The 19,769-nt window shown below is 45.4% G+C and overlaps 1 protein-coding gene across 1 annotated transcript; it reads right to left on the bottom strand.

The window, feature by feature from the left end:
* Window positions 1-256: 256 nt before the first annotated feature.
* On the bottom strand, window positions 257-17,566 carry RCL1 (RNA terminal phosphate cyclase like 1). Its single transcript, XM_083482336.1, has 9 exons — window positions 17,252-17,566; window positions 13,458-13,529; window positions 12,596-12,771; window positions 11,541-11,615; window positions 11,218-11,342; window positions 7,719-7,844; window positions 5,748-5,904; window positions 4,005-4,108; window positions 257-460 (listed from the first exon to the last, which is right to left on the bottom strand). Exons 1-9 carry the CDS (start codon window positions 17,385-17,387, stop codon window positions 310-312), a joined length of 1,122 nt encoding a protein of 373 aa, XP_083338462.1. The 5' UTR covers window positions 17,388-17,566; the 3' UTR covers window positions 257-309.
* Window positions 17,567-19,769: the final 2,203 nt, after the last annotated feature.

Here is a 19,769-nt window from a genome sequence, read left to right as displayed (position 1 = left end):
GTTTCCCCACTCCTACAAAAGGAGAATGGAACATGGGAAATTGCATCGCATGCAGTCACATCATCGGCCTATTTAGCTCAATACTGCCTACACTGGCCGGCAGCAGCTCTCCGGGAATTCAGACGGGGTTTCTTCCAGACTCACCTGAAGATAACGGGGATTGAACCTTGCACCTTCTGCACCCAAAGCTGCTCTCTACCACTGAACCATGGCCCTTTCCCAGATTTAATTTGATTCTGCAAACATAGCCGATAACTTCTGTGTTACAAAAAGGGAATTAGTTTAATCATACAAAAATCCACAGGCACATCATTTTACCGTCTTGCTAAGATTGGAAAACCCGATGCCCACACATGTCATTAAGACCTTGTCTCCACCTTTGCGTTCTTCGCCGGACGGTTTGCTTTCGATTTTAAACATAACCTGGAAGTAACTTCTCAGATGCCGCAGAAACTCAATTCTAAGAAAGGAAGAAAAAGCAAAAGTGAATGTCTTAACCTACGCAAAAGTTAACGTGGGCAACATCTGGATGCCAACAGATACACCTGAAATTTATAACGGGGAGGGGGGGGGGAAATACACACGATTTATTTTTTAAAAAATATTTTCCAAGATTCTATATATTGAGCAAACTGGAAGTCCAGTACACACAGAAAAGTACACAACGCAATTAGCATTTGATTTAGTTATGCAAACGGATGGCTGGAGCTGACAAACTTATATCATAAATTGTCCTAATATAACCAGCTAACTTATTAGACCTCACGATAATTTCACAATTATCATCTATGTATTTCTAATAGCATAACCAAATCAGTAATTTTTGATGTAACTATAAAAACTACTCTGAAAATTTATTATTCCAAAAATGAAACCTTCGTGTGGTTGTAAATATTAACATTGTACCAGTAAGAATGAGTCTTTGTGTAAAACAAAATGATTTAAATCAAGTCTTACTGACTAGTGTTTTAAATCGGGATTTAAATCGATTTCATTTAAATCAAACCCACCCTGCTGACACTGGTGGGTTTCTTTTTATTGCTGACCGACACCGGATCCTGACAATTTGCAACTTGGTTTCTCCCGCTGGCTGATCCCTGCTCTACCTCTGCTCCTTATATAGGCTCATTGCCAACACAGGAAAGATCACTTGGTCATCTTTGCTACCAAAGGCATCCCCAGCTGATTGCATACCGCTCCCGAGTGTTATGTCTGAGAGCTTATGGATTACCACCCATCAGTTGGTAACACAGGCTCTCTCTGGTCTCCCTCCACCCCAATCACAAGATCTCCCCTTTGGCTTCCAAGGTCAGAGGCCAAGGTCCAGCAGTAGTTTCCCAGCACAGCACCCATGTCATTGCGATGGCACCATCATTCTTCAGTTATCACAGTACTGTACCTTTCACACATACAGCACCGGTACCATGATAACCGAAAAAGGACAGTTCACAGTCTAGTTGTTCTATCTGTCAGAACCAGGGGATGAAAAGCCAGTTGGCTCAGCCCCAGCTGGGGTGTCTACCCTCACAGCCTTGCCGTTGCAGAGATCCATCAGTCATCTTCCCCGACATGCGTCTGTGACCCAAGCAGAGCAGTCTCGAGCACACATTACTCAGCAGTGTAAACCGCACAACAGATAATAATAATTTTTATTTATACCCCGCCCTCCCCAGCCAAGGCGGGCTCAGGGCGGCTAACACGCAATAATAAAAACAAGTTGAATGAATACAACTTAAAAACAAAATTAAAATACAACATTAAAATATTAAAATGTAGCCTCATCACAGGAGGAGAAAGGAAAAGAAAAAAGAAAGAGGGGGAGGGAATCAAATTGGCTCCAAGCCAAAGGCCAGGCGGAACAACTCTGTCTTACAGGCCCTGCGGAAAGAAATCAGATCCTGCAGGGCCCTAGTATCATGAGACAGAGCGTTCCACCAGGCCGGAGCCAGAGTTGAAAAGGCCCTGGCTCTGGTTGAAGCTAATCTAACTTCCTTAGGGCCAGGGACCACTAGGGTGTTGCTATATATGGACCTTGAGGCTCTCCGTGGGGCATACGGAGAGATGAGGCTTGAGGCGTGGACTCAATACTTAACTACACATTTATTATACATAAATCAGGACAAAGAAAACATGGCTTCTCTCCTTGCCGCCTTCTCGGAGAGACTGAAAACAAAAGCAATACAGAGCGGAAGTTCCCCTTGTGCCAGCAATCTGTGCTGGAATGTAAACAGGCATGTGACATGTAACAATCCACATATCTGCAGCAAAGGGTGGAATGGAATTCCCAACACTAACAGAATTCCAAAATAGATGCAGAAGCCAGCATTCAAGGCGAAGAAACCACAGCAAGCTCTCCGCTGGAAATGGTCAATTGCAAAGAAAGCATCTCCCAATATTGACATCTCCTTCCACCAATATCAAAACGGGTCTTTTCCTTTGCACAGACAGCTTTACGCCAAATGCTTAAACACTCGCATTCCTCCTCCCAAACACAAAAGGGGATGCCTGGCAGTTTCTTTTCAATCTTCGCAAATCGAGTCAGAGAAGATGATTAAACGGTCCAAAATATTAGCCCTTCTATGCCACAGCTATTGGTATAAAGGGTCTCAGCCCTGTATACCTGAAGGAGCATCTCCTCCTGCATTGTCCAGCCTGGACACTGAAATCCAGCTCCGATGGCTTTCTGGAGGTTCCCTCATTGCAAGAAGTGAGGTTACAGGAAACCAGGCAGAGGGCCTTCTCAGTAGTGGCACCCACCCTGTGGAACACTCTCCTATCAGATGTCAAGGAAATAAACAGCTATCCAACTTCTGGGACACATCTGAGGGCAGCCATGTACAGTGGTGCCTCACAAGACGAAAAGAATCCGTTCTGTGATTCTCTTCGTCTAGCGGTTTTTTCGTCTTGCGAAGCAAGCCCATTGACGGATTAGCAGATTAGCGCTATTAGCGGCTTATCAGCTTATCAGATCAGCTGATAAGCGACTTAGCGGCTTGGAAAAAGGGGGGGAGGAAAAAACCCCGCAGGAACTCGCAAGACATTTTCGTCTTGCGAAGCAAGCCCATAGGAGATTCGTTTTGCAAAGCACCTCCAAAACGGAAAACCCTTTCGTCTAGCGAGTTTTCCGTCTTGCGAGGCATTCGTCTTGCGGGGCACCACTGTATAGGGAAGTTTTTAATGTTTGGCGTTTTATTGCAGTTTTTATAAATTGTGGGAAGCCACCCACCGTGGCTGGGGTAACCCAGTCAGATGGGCGGCATATAAAATCATCAACATCACCATCACCACCATGGCCCAGAGGTTACGCCAGAAAACAAGCACCCAGCTTGTGTGCCCATTACTTGCCGCAGCATGTTTCAGAGCTCTGGAAACGTGGAGGATTGATGAGCAAGTCATCTGTTGGCTTTCCTAAAATCAGACAACAGGTAATATACTGCAAAAGTAAAGGACCCCTAGTAAAGGGATGCGGGTGGCGCTGTGGTCTAAACCACTGAGCCTCTTGGGCTTGCCGATCGGAAGGTTGGCGGTTCGAATCCCCGTGACAGGTGAGCTCCCGTTGCTTAGTCCCAGTTCCTGCCCACCTAGCAGTTCGAAAGCACGCCAGTGCAGGTAGATAAATAGGTACCACTGCGACAGGAAGGCAAATGGCGTTTCCGTGTGCTCTGGCTTCCGTCACAGTGTCCTGTTGCTCCAGAAGCAGTTTAGTCATGCTGGCCACATGACCCAGAAAGCTGCCTGTGGACAAACACCAGCTCCCTCAGCCTGAAAGCGAGATGAGTGCCACAACCCCATAGTCGCCTTTGACTGGACTCAACCGTCCAGGGGTCCTTTACTTTTTATCTTTTTACCTAATACACTGCACTGAGGGCTTTGAAGAAGTTCCTTTCGCAGCTACAAATTAAGCATTCACAGTAGTAACAAAATCTGTTATTCTATGGAATTAGCAAATTGAACAGAGATGGGTAATTCCTTCTCAGGGGGTGGGGGAAATAGAAAGGACTTACGTGTATGGGGACAGAGGTCCTAGCAGGACTTTGGAGACGTCCTGCTGCCCCAGGGTCATGAGGAGAAGAACGAGGCTTTGGTTTGTTGAATCCACACAGCCTCCCTGCAAACGCAAACCATTTAATAATTAAGCTTTGCACTTAACCGGAAAATATGGGCGAAAAGGGGAAGAGGGAGGGAAAACCACAGAACAGCTACAAACTGCATTTCAAGGGTCAAAAAGATAACATGCATTCAATGAACCCAACGGCAAAAAAGGTGCTTGAAATCAGTATTGGGACCAATTTGTGTGTAAAAGCAGAGGAATTTGTAGGGCCAAAGAAATCAACTGCCCAATCCCATGTATGCCTACTCCACCACATTCTAACAGATTTACCCTCCGGGAAGTGGGTACAGGCACCCGGCAGCCCAAGTCAACCAAGACAGGTGGTTCAAGTGGAAATAGCTCCATCATATGCTGAGATAGAGAGATTCCTTTCTGCAAGACCAACCCACCAGCCCAATCTGTGGCATGTGTTTTCTTTCTTTTGTTTTTAATTTTTTTTTTATTTTCAATGCAAAATTACAACAAAAATTACAAACAATGAATCCAAAATAAAACAGTACAAACAAGGGGGGACACAAGAGAAAAAAGAACAACAAAACAAAACAAAAAACACACATCTACAAATAAAACCATATCATCATTCTAATCGTTACGTCCATATACACATATTGACTTCCTTCCTTTGTTCTAAGACCTCGAAATTTTTACTCTTTCTAAATTGTTGTGTCTAATGTAGATTACCTCCATCTTTATACTTTTTGCGCCATTTTTCTCTTTCTTTAACCCTGCAAAGCTTCATCCGTTACATACCAATATACTTACTCCAGAACAATGTTTTTCATATACTCTTTAGCACATCCCCATTCTTTTAATAATTTTTGGTCTGATTGTCCCCTTATGAATGTTGGTGAGTCTTGCCAGATGTATATATCCACAAAATTTAATTTGTCATTCTTTCATTGATGGAATTTTTCTCCCTTTCCAATTTTTTGCTATGAGCATCCTGGCAGCTGTTGTCGCCTAGAGGAATACTTTCCTTTGATTCTCAGGAATATTGTTTGTGATTATACCTAAAAGGAATGCCTCCGGTTTTTTACTAAAAGATATTTTAAACATCTTTTTGATTTCTTCATATATTTCACTCCAAAATTCTTTAATAGGTCGGCATTCCCACCTCTGGGGCATGCGTTTTCTTGACCTCAGATGCACTCAGGAAGAGCATAGAAAGAAACATGACACTGGCTTTCCAACTCTATCCTGAGCCTTACAGTCCATTAGGCAACCATGAATAAGGCCCATCTCTTTCTCCGGCTCTCATTAGGAAGTAAAATAGTCATTGTCATATCCAATGACTCGAGCTGACCACTAACAGATCAGGAACCCATTTAGCGCAGGGTGCATCAGCAGCAAGAACAAAATGATTCTGCGGCCTACAACCTTCCTAATCAAAGGGGCGAAGTCTTTTGAAACCAGAGAAGGGCTCTAATTACCTCTTAAAGAAGAGTCCTATTTCTGACCAAGATCATTTGTTGCGTTAAGGAGAAATACATTACACACAGCGCAGGTTTTCTTTTGCCATCTGGCCAAGGAATACAACCTGGACAGCGTGGAGAGAAAGAGAGTCTCCCTAATGTAAAATGAAGTTATGAGACACCACCACAATTCTTCAGGGAGCGAAAACGAAACAGCTACTTACTCTGTGAATCTCTTCGAGTAGCAGCTTTGCACAGTTTATGGCCAGGTCTTCCGGGAGCACAGCTGCGCCCTGTCCCTGGGGGCTGGAGGCCAACTCAGCACTGAGGAAAGTACCATTTGTCGTCTCTGCCACCAGAGTGAGGCCAAAACCTGGGGACCTGAAAGAAGAAAGCACACAGGACACAGGGGTGGAATGAAAGGAATTGTTTCATTTTAAAATCCCGTGATGAAGGTGCCTGCTTGTTGCTTAAAGAAAAACAAAGCCTAAACTTACATGTAAAAAATTAACGTTCTGGTATAAAATAGTCAGCAGTGGCCATGCCAAGGTTTTCCGAATAACTCTTCCCTAATGCTGGCCACTGGATCCTTTCAACTAGAAACCCCGGGATCTTCAGCATTCAAAACACTTACTAAGCCACTGAGTTACTATGCCCATCAGTGGGTACATGAGAAAACACATTGCACAGAGTTAAGACTGTTTGTTCCATCAAGTTCAGTACAGTCCGCACAGAGAAGCCAGAGTGGGACCGAGTTTGGTCCTAGATCGTAGCTCCAGCTTCAGGAGAAGAAAGCCCACTTGGAGGATGCTGTGAGACAGCAAAGGTCTTTCCGCTTGGTTTGATATCAGGGAAATACAGGACCTGAAGGGCAAGTAATTGCAGTCTTATAAAATAAGAGGCAGTGAGAGATTTTACTTTCTTGGCCTCCATGATCACTGCAGATGGTGACAGCAGTCACGAAATTAAAAGACGCCTGCTTCTTGGGAAAAAAGCAATGACAAACCTTGACAGCATCTTAAAAAGCAGAGACATCACCTTGCCAACAAAGGTCCGTAAAAGGTCAAAGCTATGGTTTTCCCAGTAGTGATGTATGGAAGTGACAGCTGGACCATAAAGAAGGCTGATCGTCGAAGAATTGATGCTTTTGAATTATGGTGTTGGAGGAGACTCTTGAGAGACCCATGGACTGCAAGAAGATCAAACCTATCCATTCTTAAGGAAATCAGCCCTGAGTGCTCACTGGAAGGACAGATCCTGAAGCTGAGGCTCCAATACTTTGGCCACCTCATGAGAAGAGAAGACTCCCTGGAAAAGACCCTGATGTTGGGAAAGATGGAGGGCATAAGGAGAAGGGGACGACAGAGGATGAGATGGTTGGACAGTGTTCTTGAAGCTACCAGCATGAGTTTGACCAAACTGTGGGAAACAGTGGAAGACAGGAGTGCCTGGAGTGCTCTGGTCCATGGGGTCACGAAGAGTCGGACACGATTAAACGACTGAACAACAACAACAAAAATAAGAAGCGCACTTGGGATGGAGGTGTAAAAAGGAGACTGACAGCTTGGGCCAATAAAGGTCAATAACAACAGGAGACAGGCAGAGCTGAACAAGCTGCCCTTAAGAAATTTCCAAGTCCATTGGATGGCAAACTCTCTCTTGAACAACCTGCTACAAAAGTATGGGTGGAAATGTAAGTATCCTCTTCCCAAGAGTTGTAGAGTTTGGGAGGAGGGTGGGCAGAGTTCAGGAGGGGTTTCCTTCCTTACAAAAGCTGGTTGTGATCAGAAGGAACAGAAGGTCAGGTGGATCAGGTGAAGCTCAATGAAACACTCATGCATTGTGAGAGTGGAAGCCAGGAGGGTCTATGGCTGCAATCCCATTTCAGGCACAAACTCAGCAGTTCAGCCTATGACAAGCCACTGTTCCCCAAACTTCACTAATTCCTCACCTGCCATACAGATAGAATGATGATATCTCGCAGAACTGTTGCAAAGATTACTGAGAGGCTTTGAAAACTGCAAATTGAGCTGTATCAATGCTACAAAATTGTTATTACCAGATTGCCTTCTGCCCCCACCTCCACCCCTCCTCCTTCAAATAAGCATTACATTAGTAAACCACAAATAAATGGCCTATTAAAGAATAATGGGTGGAGGCATATATAAAATATTATTATTATTAGGAAAACTTACTTCCCAGAGCTTGTCCCTTTCATATGGTCGGTGTAGATGTAAATATCCGGTAGGAATTTGTTCAGGATGCTCCTTGCAGAATCCACAATTCGGTTCGCAATCTGCGGGGACACTCTGACCGAATAGCTGATTTATGAAATTAAGGAATTTCTTATAGAAAAAGGCGTTAACACAAAAGCAGGCCAGTATACAGAAGAGGACTTCCTTATTTTATTTATATTTATTTACATTTTATACATCCTTTTTATTTTTAACAAATAATCATAAATAAATAAGAATAAAAACGTGTGCCCCACCACCAAGACCATTCCATTATAACTATCCAACCTCCCAAAATTTCAACACCTCTTGCGATGGCCTGACTCCTATCTGTTTTAACAGTACAAATTCTACAAGCATATCTCCTCTGAAATCATTTCTCCTCCGTATTCCCCATCTAACCTTAATGGCACATGTTAATTTATCATTAACAGCAATATCCCACACTTCTTTATACCATTCTTCCATTTTATATTCTGCTTGCCTCTTCCACTTCCTAGCTATAATAATTCATGCAGCTGTCAATAAATTTGTGACCAAGTCCTTCATAGCCAGAAGAGGACTTCCAACACATTTCCTCCTTGTGCATTTTGCTTTTTTAAAATAATTTTTATTAGTTTTCCATTTAAACAATATACTCACATCATTATTATCCACTTTACTTCTTTGGCTCTTTAGAGCCTATCGACTTCCTTCCCTCCCACCTCTTGGCTTTCAAAAGTAACCTTCATATCACAACATTTTACAGTGGTACCTCGGGTTAAGTACTTAATTTCTTCCGGAGGTCCATTCTTAACCTGAAGCACCACTTTAGCTAATGGGGCATCTAGCTGCTGCTGTGCCGCCGGAGCACAGTTTCTGTTCTCATCCTGAAGCAAAGTTCTTAACCCAAGGTACTATTTCTGGGTTAGCGGGGTCTGTAACCTGAAGCGTATGTAACCCGAGGTACCACTGTACAGTGGTACCTCGGGCTAAGTACTTAATTCGTTCCGGAGGTCTGTTCTTAACCTGAAACTGTTCTTAACGTGAAGCACCACTTTAGCTAATGGGGCCTCCTGCTGCCGGAGCACGATTTCTGTTCTCATCCTGAAGCAAAGTTCTTAACCTGAGGTACTATTTCTGGGTTAGCGGGGTCTGTAACCTGAAGCGTATGTAACCCGAGGTACCACTGTATATATTTTCCAATTCTAATACAACAAAATACCTCAAAATTTAAATAAACGTAGAAAGGTAAAAATATTCTCATTACAAGCCTTCAGATAACCCTACTAGTGTTATTAATTGCTTGAAATGGTCTTTCAAATATTGTATAAATTTACTCCAGTCCTTTTGGAATACTTGATCGTGCTGGTTTCGGATTTTTCCCGTCAGCTTCGCCAGTTCTGCAAAGTCCATCATTTTCATCTGCCACTCTACTTGTGAGTTTGGATGGTTTGCAAGTGTTACTTAACTTTCCATAGTCAAAAGCAGGGGTCAGCGAACTTTTCCAGCAGGGGGCTGGTCCACTGTCCCTCAGACCTTGTGGGGGGCCGGACTATATTTTGAAAAAAGATATATGAACAAATTCCTATGCCCCACAAATAACCTAGAGATGCATTTTAAATAAAAGGACACATTCTACTCATGTGAAAACACACTGATTCCCGGACAGTCCGCAGGCCAGATTCAGAAGTCGATTGGGCTGGATCCGGCCCCCGGGCCTTAGCTTGCGTACCCATGGTCAAAAGGGTCTGCTGAATGTATCTTGGGCAGCATCATGTGATTGCAGGAAGATGCAACACCTTTTTTTACTGAGTCCCTCTCCAACCCACCCACCCACCTGCTTGAAAGGGCTAAGCCCACCACAGGGCTAGTCAACAGCTAGGCAACAACCAATTCAACATGGAAAAAGGAGTGACAACTTCCTTCAGCAAGGAAGAACGGTATAATCTTTATCTTTCTGAGCATGTACCTTAAACATAAGTTGGGGGTTGGGGGCTTGTGTATGTAGCCATCCCCACCCCGAATTCAGAGTTTTAGAAGATCCTACACATGAAAGGATTAGGAGAGTGTCAAGAGTAAAAGATGAGATGAACCACTGGGTGGTTTCTTCTGCACTTCCTGGTTTTACTGCTTGACCGGTATGGCAGACAGTTTAACCCACGTGTCAATTGAGCAGAAACACCAGCAAAGAGTGACAGGTTCCCGTGGACTTTTAGCTTTCACTTTAAATAGAGCGAGGAAGGAAAGCTGGTAGGAAACAGTTTTGTTTTGCAACAAAAGCGGAGGCTGAGAAAGAGCTGGGGGTGTGTGTTCCTATTTATGCACAGAACTCAAGAGGATTTACTAAGCAGACGTGGTTAGGATGGCACCGTTCGCCACAGCTCACCTTATCACCCGAGGGCAGTTACGAATCAGCAAACAAAGCGGATTCTTATTTTCCCTTTTAGATCACAAAATGTTTAAAACAGATATGCCTGAACAGGTGGGGCCACTAAATGTAGCATTTGGGCTAGCACTTTTTGAGCCTTTATTTCCACACTGTGCATGCATCTGAACAGCACATACGTATGCACTAATTTGCAGTGGAATGCTCTCCCCAGGGAGATTCGCCTGGTGCCTTCATTATACACCTTTAGGTGCCAGGCAAAACGTTCCTTTTTAACCAGGCCTTTGCTTAATCTGATTGACATCCTATACCCTTTTAAAATATGTGGGGTGTTGGGTTACTGGGTTCTTTTTGTTTTTATTTCCATTATGTATTTTGTGGTTTTATATTCTGATTTTATTCTGTGAACTGCCCTGAGACCTCCGGGTATAGGGCAGTGTATAAATTCAATAAATAAAATAAAATAAAGCAAAACTCTGCGCCCCGTGGCTAAGGAGTTCAGACTGCTCTAGGTAAAGGTAAAAGGTAAAGGACCCCTGGACAGTTAAGTCCAATCAAAGGCGACTACAGGGTTGCGGTGCTCATCTCACTTCAGGCCGAAGGAGCCGGCGTTTGTCCACAGACAGCTTTCGAGGTCATGTGGCCAGCAGGACTAAACTGCTTCTGGTGCAACGGGACACCGTGACGGAAATGCTGTTTACCTTCCCACCTATTTATCTACTTGCACTGGCGTGCTTTCGAACTGCTAGGTTGGCAGAGGCTGGGACAGAGCAACAGGAGCTCACCCCATTGCACGGATTCGAACCTCTGACCTTCTGATCGGCAAGTGCAAGAGGCTCAGGGGTTTGGACCACAGCGTCACCCACGTCTACCATGGCTCCGCCATCCGCATCCTGGCACTGCGCGTCAGTTGTGCATACGACACTATGCCTTACTACCCACACAATCTAATACACATCTATTTGCAAGGGAACCACACTGAGTCAATGGGGCTTACTCAGGTCTGTGGATATTCGGATTGCCGCCTAACTCTTTCCCTTACAGTGTAAGGCAAGCAAAGAAATCAGTTTGGAAACTTTTCAAGAAGGATACGCCACACCTCTGATGCGCTTAATTTTGCCAGGATCAACGTACTGAATGGGCATCAATGCTTTCTTAACAGGACAACTGAATATCACTTCGCCACCTCCTTTGGGGGGCATGCCCCTCCTCACGATCTGAAAACAATAAACGAGAATTTTAAGCAGTAAGGTTTTTAAGTGCTCCAGCTTTTTCATCCAACAACATTTGAAGACAAATTCTAGCAAGGCAATGCAGCTGCCACAATGTATAGGAAAGCTCATTCAAATCAGGGAGAAAGGTTAGCACACTCGATATGAATAAGAATTCCTAGAAATAGTAATTTGAGGTCTTACCTTCAATTCCAATTCTTCACCATCGATTCCAAATCTTTTCAATAAAGGCAGAGCTGTCGCCTTAAGGCAATCCACCTGAAAGATATTCAGTGAGAAAGCCTCTTGACTAGAAGACAACACAAACAATCTTTGCGCCCCAACCAATTAAAAGTTCGTTCTGAGAAGGAGTTTTTAATTCACAATGGGTTGGGGGGGGTGGATGTGTGATTAGATTTGCCAAAAGCAACATAGCACCAGAAATTGGTTCAATTACATGTACTTTGGATTCATAATTAACAATTCCTTTTTCAGTTTCACCATTAACCCGTTTCAGTTAGAACAGCCTTGAGCTGTGGCTACGGGGCAGCCACAGAACATGGTCTCTTATCCCCGCAGCACTCCCAGCGACAGACTCTTTCCCTTTCTCCATGTTAAATGACATGGACACAGTAAAAGGTTTTGCCATTATAGACCCAACAAGAGCGGAGTGTGGGTGTGTGGGCACAACCCCCCCCCCCATTCCTCAGGGACCAAATTAAGGGGCCTATGTGGCCACAAATCAATGACTTACCAAGCTCTCTTCCCCCAGACTCCTCCTTGCTATTGTCGCAGCCACCCTCCACTCTTCCCACCATCTCGCTCCTAATAATTTTATTATTTATTCCCCACTCATCTGGCTGGGTTTCCCCAGCCACTCTGGACGGCTCCCAGCAGAATAGTAAAAACACAGTAAAACACCAGACATTAAAAAATTCCCTAAAAAGGGCTGCCTTCAGATGTTTTCTGAAAGTCAGATTGTTGTTTATTTCCTTGACATCTGAAGGGTGTTCCACTGGGAGGGTGACACTACTGAGAAGACCGTCTGCCTGGTTCCCTGTAACTTGGCTTCTCGCAGTGAGGGAACTGCCAGAAGGCCCTTGGAGCTGGACCTCAGTGTCTGAGTAGAACGATGGGGGTGGAGACGTTCCTTCAGGTCTACAGGGCCGAGGCCATTTAGGGCTTTCAAGGGCAGCACCGACACTTTGAACTTGGAAACATATAAACACCATTGACATTTGGGACGATTCACAACTTACCGTAGGATCCACTTGATCATTGGTGGCACCACGGAGAACAATCCTTAGAGGGTGCTTCATGAACGGCGCTAAGCACAGCAGGCTTTCCAAATAATACCCAATGCTGCGGTTAGGGCTGCAGTCGTGTTCCAGTGAACCCCCGTAGAGCAGGCCAGGCTGATAGTATAAAGTGGTACCTTTCAAAGAGCAGGGAAAACATTCTCCGCATTAGTTGACTATAACAAGGTTGACATAAGCCAGTAGTTGGGCTTGCCCAACCCTGGAGGTCCATGATATAGAAGTGATTATTACATACACCTGCTGAAGGAGATGCCTGGTGACCCTTTTAAACCCACTGAAATGGGACGCGGGTGGCGCTGTGGGTTAAACCACAGAGCCTAGAACTTGCCGATCAGAAGGTTGGCAGTTCAAATCCCCGCAACAGGGTGAGCCCCCGTTGCTCGGTCCCTGCTCCTGCCCACCTAGCAGTTTGAAAGCACGTAAAGTGCAAGTAGATAAATAGGTGCCGCTCCAGCGGGAAGGTAAACGGCGTTTCCGTGTGCTGCTCTGGTTCGCCAGAAGCGGCTTAGTCATGCTGGCCACATGACCCAGAAGCTGTACGCCGGCTCCCTCAGCCAATAAAGCGAGATGAGCACCGCAACCCCAGAGTTGGCCACGACTGGACCTAATGGTCAGGGGTCCCTTTACTTTTACCAGCCATTGAAACAATTGCAGGAACTTTCCCGGCTTCCTGCCTCCCCTTTGAGTATCCAGTTTCAAATTTAAGACAGTTAACTTCCGGGGGAATGGCTATGCTCTCTTGCACTCCGTAAAGTGCTATACATTACACTGTGATGGTGCCAGGTAGATAATAGATACAAACCTGTTTGGTTTATTTCAATCCTAGAGCCATTGGTTATTTTGTCAATCAGCCGGATAAAGTTTGCTTCAAAATCTGTCAGAGAAACAGAGATGCTTAGCGTTCAGTCACTATTCCGAGAACCTTAATGAAATCCCAACAACATGCAATGTGCTACAATCAAAACATTTTCCCCATTTAAACTCTTTAAACAGTTTGCCAACCGTGCCGTTAAAAGTAGATGGGAGAGAGCAAAATGTGTCCCAATTTGGTAGCCGAGGGAACCATAAGAATTTTGTCCGACTGAACGCAAGGCTGCGATCCTGCACAAACTCTTGAATGCCAGCCCAGTTTACACACAGCAAGGCTTTCTTCCAGGTAAACATGTGCTGGCCTGATCTGCAAGCCCCTTTTTCAGTGTTATGGGAGCAGTGCAGAGTTAGAAACTCAGATATATAAGCTGGGAGACTCCCAAAGAGCAAGGTAAAGTCATGCTGGAATCAGTAGCAGATCATTTAGCTCCTTCTAAACCCTGCAATGTTCTCAACAATAAGCTCTAGGGGGGAAACCAACTCAATGCAACTTGTATGGGAATTCAGAATTCCAACCCATCCACTCATCCTGTCCCCCACTGCTTCCCTACATATTGGCTACTGCGATTGGACATGGTCCATATTTGAGGGAAATCTTTTCTATTATGAGAGGGAGGGTGTGTAAACAACGGCAATAGAGTGGTACCTCAGGTTACATACGCTTCAGGTTATAGACTCCGCTAACCCAGAAATATTACCTCGGATTAAGTACTTTGCTTCAGGATGAGAACAGAAATCGTGCTCTGGCGGCGCGGCAGCAAAAGGAGGCCCCATTAGCTAAAGTGGTGCTTCAGGTTAAGAACAGTTTCAGGTTCAGTACGGACCTCCGGAACGAATTAAGTACTTAACCTGAGGTACCACTGTACTATAACCCTTAAACGAACCTAAAAAGCAAGCTATACAGAGGGACTCTAATGGATCCAGTTCTGGTAATCTAAAAACACAGCCCCCTGGGCGCAGCCTCAAATCTGATAATACAAAAATGGTGTTCCCCACACCCTTAACCAGGCATAGGCAAACTCGGCCCTCCAGATGTTTTCAGACTACAGTTCCTATCATACCTGACCACTGGTCCTGTTAGCTAGGGATGATGGGAGTTGTAGTCCCAAAACATCTGGAGGGCCAAGTTTGCCTATGCCTGCCCTTAACCATTCACAGAATTGGAAAGGACTGTGGGAGTCAGCTGGTCCTGTGTCCCAGTTTTATGCCTGTTTCCAAAACTAGCCCTCATTTCCAGCAACACTAATATAAATTTATCACTGATTGACAGAAGACATTTCAGGACAGATAAATGGAAGCGTTTCTTCCCTGAGTGTGGAACTCACCGCTACAAGATGTGGGTAGTAATGGCCACGGACTGAAGATGGCTTTAAAGGGGGATTTGACCTGGGATAGCTCTGTCAGTAGAGCATGAGACTCTTAACCTCAGGGTAAAGGGTTCAAGCCCCATGTTGGGAAAAAGACTCCTGCCCTGCAGGGGGTTGGGCTAGATGGCCTTTGTGGTCAACTCTACAATTCTATGATACTATGACACATTCATAAGGCTATCACCGGATACTAGCTGTGCTGCCTGCATGTAACTTTTGGGTTTAGAAGCCAGTATACCACTGAATATCATCAACTGCTGGAGGGCAATAGCAAGAGAAGGCTTTTGCTATTTGATTGTTTTGAAGTTTTATTACAATCAAATGGTATAAAAACCTTGGGGAAATAAATAAAACTGCCTTCATGACCTGCTTGTGGACCAGAAGCTGGGCTACATGAGCTTTTGGTCAAATCTAGCGGGACTTCCACAATCTTACACTTATATCCCTACCCCATTCATCCCAAACATTCAGACTGGTATAGATGAGATCAACCCATCTTACCTTCAAACCAAACAAGTTTACAGGTAATTCCAACTAGCCAAAGGCCAACCATTGAGTCTGATGGGTGAGGGAGAATCTGACGCCAAGCCCACCCAAAGCAGTCTGTCCTCGATGCACCACACCAGCTCCGAAAAAAAGAGGAAACCAGGGCTGCATTCCTAACCTCACTGAATTCAACAGAACTTACTTCTGATTAGAAATTGTTAGGCTTGTGCTTAGGTCCTCTCTGAATAACGGGGAGATACATAGAATGCATAGCTTCTTCCTATTCTAGATCTAAAATGCCTGGAGTTATACTTTCATACATCTCTGCTCTGATAAGCTCCAGAGGCTAACCTGTGTTTCCCAGATCGTGACAAAGCATTCTGCATCAGTAAACAGAATTTCACTTCAGGCAGCGACAAACTGGTTGTCCTAGCAGCTGATAACTCTGCACAGAGGAAGCAGCATACAAGAAAGACTCAAGGATGCTCGGACTTGCCTCCAAGCAGGCTGGCACATCCGCCTCCTACAACCCCAAGACCAGCTACCCTTCTTGCCTAAGTGAAAAGCGGCCAACAGCACAGCTGCTCCCTTGCAGCGCCCAGCCTAATGCTAACAAGAAGAACCTGTGGCCTCACAGAAGAGGTTGGATGGCCATCTGCCAGGGATGCTTTAGCTGAGACTCCCGCATTTCAGGGGGCTGGACTAGGTGACCCTCAGGGTCCCTTCCAACTCTACAATTCCATGATGCTAAGAGGGTCCCTTCCAATTCTAGGCTTTGCTGCCACTGCTTCCTCCTCCACGGGAACCCAACCGTCCTGCCCGACAGTGCTAAGGTTACGCAGGTCTGATCCCCGTAATGGGCAGCTGCTATTTTCCTGCACTGCAGGGGGTTGGACTAAATGACCCTTGAGGTCCCTTCCAACTCTACAATTCCATGATGGTAAGAGACTGCCCCCTTTGGCTGGAACACGGTGCTGGCAATGCCAAGGTTGTGCAGGTCGGATTGAGGTTTGATGAGGCCCTAAGCTACTGAAGGTAATGGGGCCCTTTATATGTCCAGCTGTCCTTTGTCAACAAGAAACTGTCACTGGGTTTTTTGGGTTGAATATATGCTATATGGTAATTTATGGACCTCATAGGTATCTAAAGCCATTTGCACATAACAAAATATGTACTTTATCAAAGTAATTGTTGAACTGAAATATAATCAAGAAAAAGTATATTAATAGTGAAAGACAAAATATAGAAATGAGCAAACCAGTGATATTTTAGGAAGCAGGCTAGCAGGCGGGGCCCATGACTTACACCATAGGAGCCTACGCAACACAAAACACTGTTGCTGTATGTAGGTTTTTATTTTATTTGCTTTTTATCGTATATTTCGGAAATGCACAGTCGGGTTTCTTTTTTCCTTTACATTTTGGGGGGAGGCCAAGAGAGTGGGGCCCCAAGCTATAGCTTGCTTAGCTTATACAGTGGTACCTCGGGTTAAGAACTTAATTCGTTCCGGAGGTCCGTTCTTAACCTGAAACTGTTCTTGACCTGAGGTACCACTTTAGCTAATGGGGCCTCATCCTGAAGCAAAGTTCTTAACCCGAAGTACTATTTCTGGGTTAGCGGAGTCTGTAACCTGAAGCGTCTGTAACCCGAGGTACCACTGTACATAAATCCGGCACTGGATCCCCGTCAGGGGCAGCTGCAAATTCCTGCACTGCACGGGGGTGGGCTGGATGACCCTCAGGGTCCCTTCCAACTCTAGGTTTTGCTGCTGCTGCTGCTTTCTCCTCCACCCAACGCGCCTGCCCTCCTCCTCCTCCGCATGAAGCCCCTCTCCTCGCCCGCCTCCCTCCTCGCTCGCCCAGGGCAGATGTACCTCGGAGTCCGGGGTTCTCCTCCTTGGCCCGGATCTTGCGGATCTTGACCGGGCGGCCGCTGAGCGTGGAGAGCACCAGCCTCTGCCGCAAAAAGTTGCACCCGACGTAGCTGAGCGAGGCCGAGGCGCTCGCCATGTCGCCGGTTCCTCCGCACTGCCTCCGGGGAGAGCGAGCAGCGACGGGGACGCGTACGGCGGAGGAGCCCGAGAGACGGACAGGCAGGCAGGCGGCAAGCGCCGGGTTGTTATGGTCGCAGGGAGCTCCGCATCGCCCACGTGGTTTGGAGCAGGAAGAGGGAGCGCCGAGACGTCGCGGGGTCAAAGGAGAAGGGGCGGGGTTCCAGGGCCCGGGCGGCCAGTGGGAGGCGAGGCTGCTGGGGAAGCAGGAGGCGAGGCGAGGGAAGGAGGCGCGCCGTGCCAGGAAAAGGGCGGAAGTGTTAGCAAAGCATGCCAAAGCGGGGACTACTAGCAAAGGGTGCCATAGGCAGCGCCTGTGACTAGGATCTCAGGGTTCTTGATGGAACCCGAGCTGGACAGGAGTCCGCAGCAGAAAAGGCCGACGCATTAACATCTGTAGTGATGAAATGCTTCGAAAGGCTGGTCCTTCAACACCTTAGACAGCGGTTCTCAACCTGTGGGTCCCCAGCCGTTGTTGGACTACAACTCCCATCATCCCTGAGCTCTGGCCTTGCTGGCTAGGGGTGATGGGAGTTGTAGTTCAACAACATCTGGGCACCCACAGGTTGAGAAAAGCTGCCTTAGAACCTGCTTTCCAGCAGACTTTGATAATCATCAGTTTGCCCATAGAAGAAATAGGTCCACAAATGACGCAATAGCTACCGTCTTTCATCTTGCAGCAAGTCACCTAGCTTCTATCCGTGGGCTGCTAGGCTGACTGACTTTCGGGTTTGGGGTGTGTGTGTCAGTAAACGAAAGGAATTAAGACTAAGAGAGCTGAGTGGGGGGTGCTTGTGTAATCTCACTGTATACAAGTTGTACAAGTTACAATAAAGTATTTCAATTTCAATTATTCCCCCATTGCCAGGAAGTTGGATTAGATGACCCTTGGGGCTCCCTTCTTTCAACTCCACAATCCTATCATCAAAACAAACAAGAACAACAAATTCCTTCCAGTAGCACATTAGAGACCAACTAAGTTTGTTATTGGTATGAGCTTTTGTGTGCATGCACACTTCTTCAGATACATATGCATGCACACGAAAGCTCATACTTAGTTGGTCTCTAAGATGCTACTGGAAGGAATTTTTTTTATTATTTTGTTTCGACTACGGCAGACCAACATGGATACCTACCTGTAACAATCCTATCATTTTAGACGTCTAGTGTCTAAATCAAGGGAAGCAATAGTCGCACTCTGTCCTGCCTTGGTCAGACCACACCTGGAATACTTTGTTCAGTTCTGGGTACATGGGCGTAGCCAAGGGAGTGCAGGGAGTTAATTGCCCCCCAAAAAATCCCTTTAAAAATATTGAAAAGCATTAAAAATACTCAATACAGTGGTACCTCGGGTTAAGAACTTAATTCGTTCTGGAGGTCCGTTCTTAACCTGAAATTTTTCTTAACCTGAGGTACCACTTTATTTTATTTTTTTCTTCTTCTTTTAAATTTTATTTCCATGCTTATTACATACAAAAAAGGGAACAATATTGAAAAGGGGATACAACTTAAGAGAGGAGGGGAAAGGAAAGAAAATGAAATTTACACAATCTGTTATTAAGATAAAAATTATGACAAAAAATATGATTACAATTTCATGGTACAATAAAAGTAAAAAAATCTCATTATCTTTTATATCCGTCTTCCCATTTATTCCTTAATTCTTTTTACATAAATTTACTGCCATATCAAAATACTATTTCCTGAGGTACCACTTTAGCTAATGTGGCCTCCCGCTGCCACCGCGCCACTGCCACGCGATTTCTGTTCTCATCCTGAAGCAAAGTTCTTAACCTGAGGTACTATTTCTGGGTTAGTGGAGTCTAACCTGAAGCGTCTGTAACCTGAAGCGTCTGTAACCCGAGGTACCCCTGTAAACTTTTCTGGGGGATCTATCCATGATCTCCCCAAAGTAGCTCATTAACTTTTTGGGGCTGAAAAATTCCCACTCCCCTAACAAAAATCCTGGCTATGCCCATGTCTGGGCGCTACAATTTGAGATGGATATTGAGAAGCTGGAACGTGTGCAGAGGAGGGCGACCAAGGTGATCAAGGGTCTAGAAACCAAGCCTTATGAGGAATGGTTGAAGGAGCTGGGTATGTTGAGCCTGGAAAAGAGGAGACTGAGAGGAGATATGATAGCCATCTTTAGATATCTCAAGGGCTGTCACATGGAGAAGGGAGCAAGCTTGTTTTCTCCTGCTCTGGAGGGAGGACTTGAACCAATGGCCTTGAGTTACAAGAAAGGCGATTCCGACGAAACAGGAAGAACTTTCTGACAATAAGAGCTGTTCCACAATGGAATGGTTTCCCTTGGGATGTTGTCGACTCTCCTTCCTTG

This window comes from Podarcis liolepis, assembly GCF_965112155.1.
Source record: "Podarcis liolepis genome assembly, chromosome: 17".
NCBI classification, from domain to species: domain Eukaryota; kingdom Metazoa; phylum Chordata; class Lepidosauria; order Squamata; family Lacertidae; genus Podarcis; species Podarcis liolepis.
This window is presented reverse-complemented; position numbering and strand designations above follow the sequence as displayed.

Bases quoted from the DNA above. Each gene is read 5' to 3' on its own strand.
- RCL1 (XM_083482336.1), bottom strand. From the start codon at position 17,387: ATGGCGAGCGCCTCGGCCTCGCTCAGCTACGTCGGGTGCAACTTTTTG. The intron at 7,845-11,217 runs GTATCCTTCTTG...TTCATAAATCAG, and splicing joins AAGCGCATCAGAGGTGTGGC to CTATTCGGTCAGAGTGTCCC. The intron at 5,905-7,718 runs GTAAGTTTTCCT...TTCTTCTTTCAG, and splicing joins AAAGGGACAAGCTCTGGGAA to GTCCCCAGGTTTTGGCCTCA.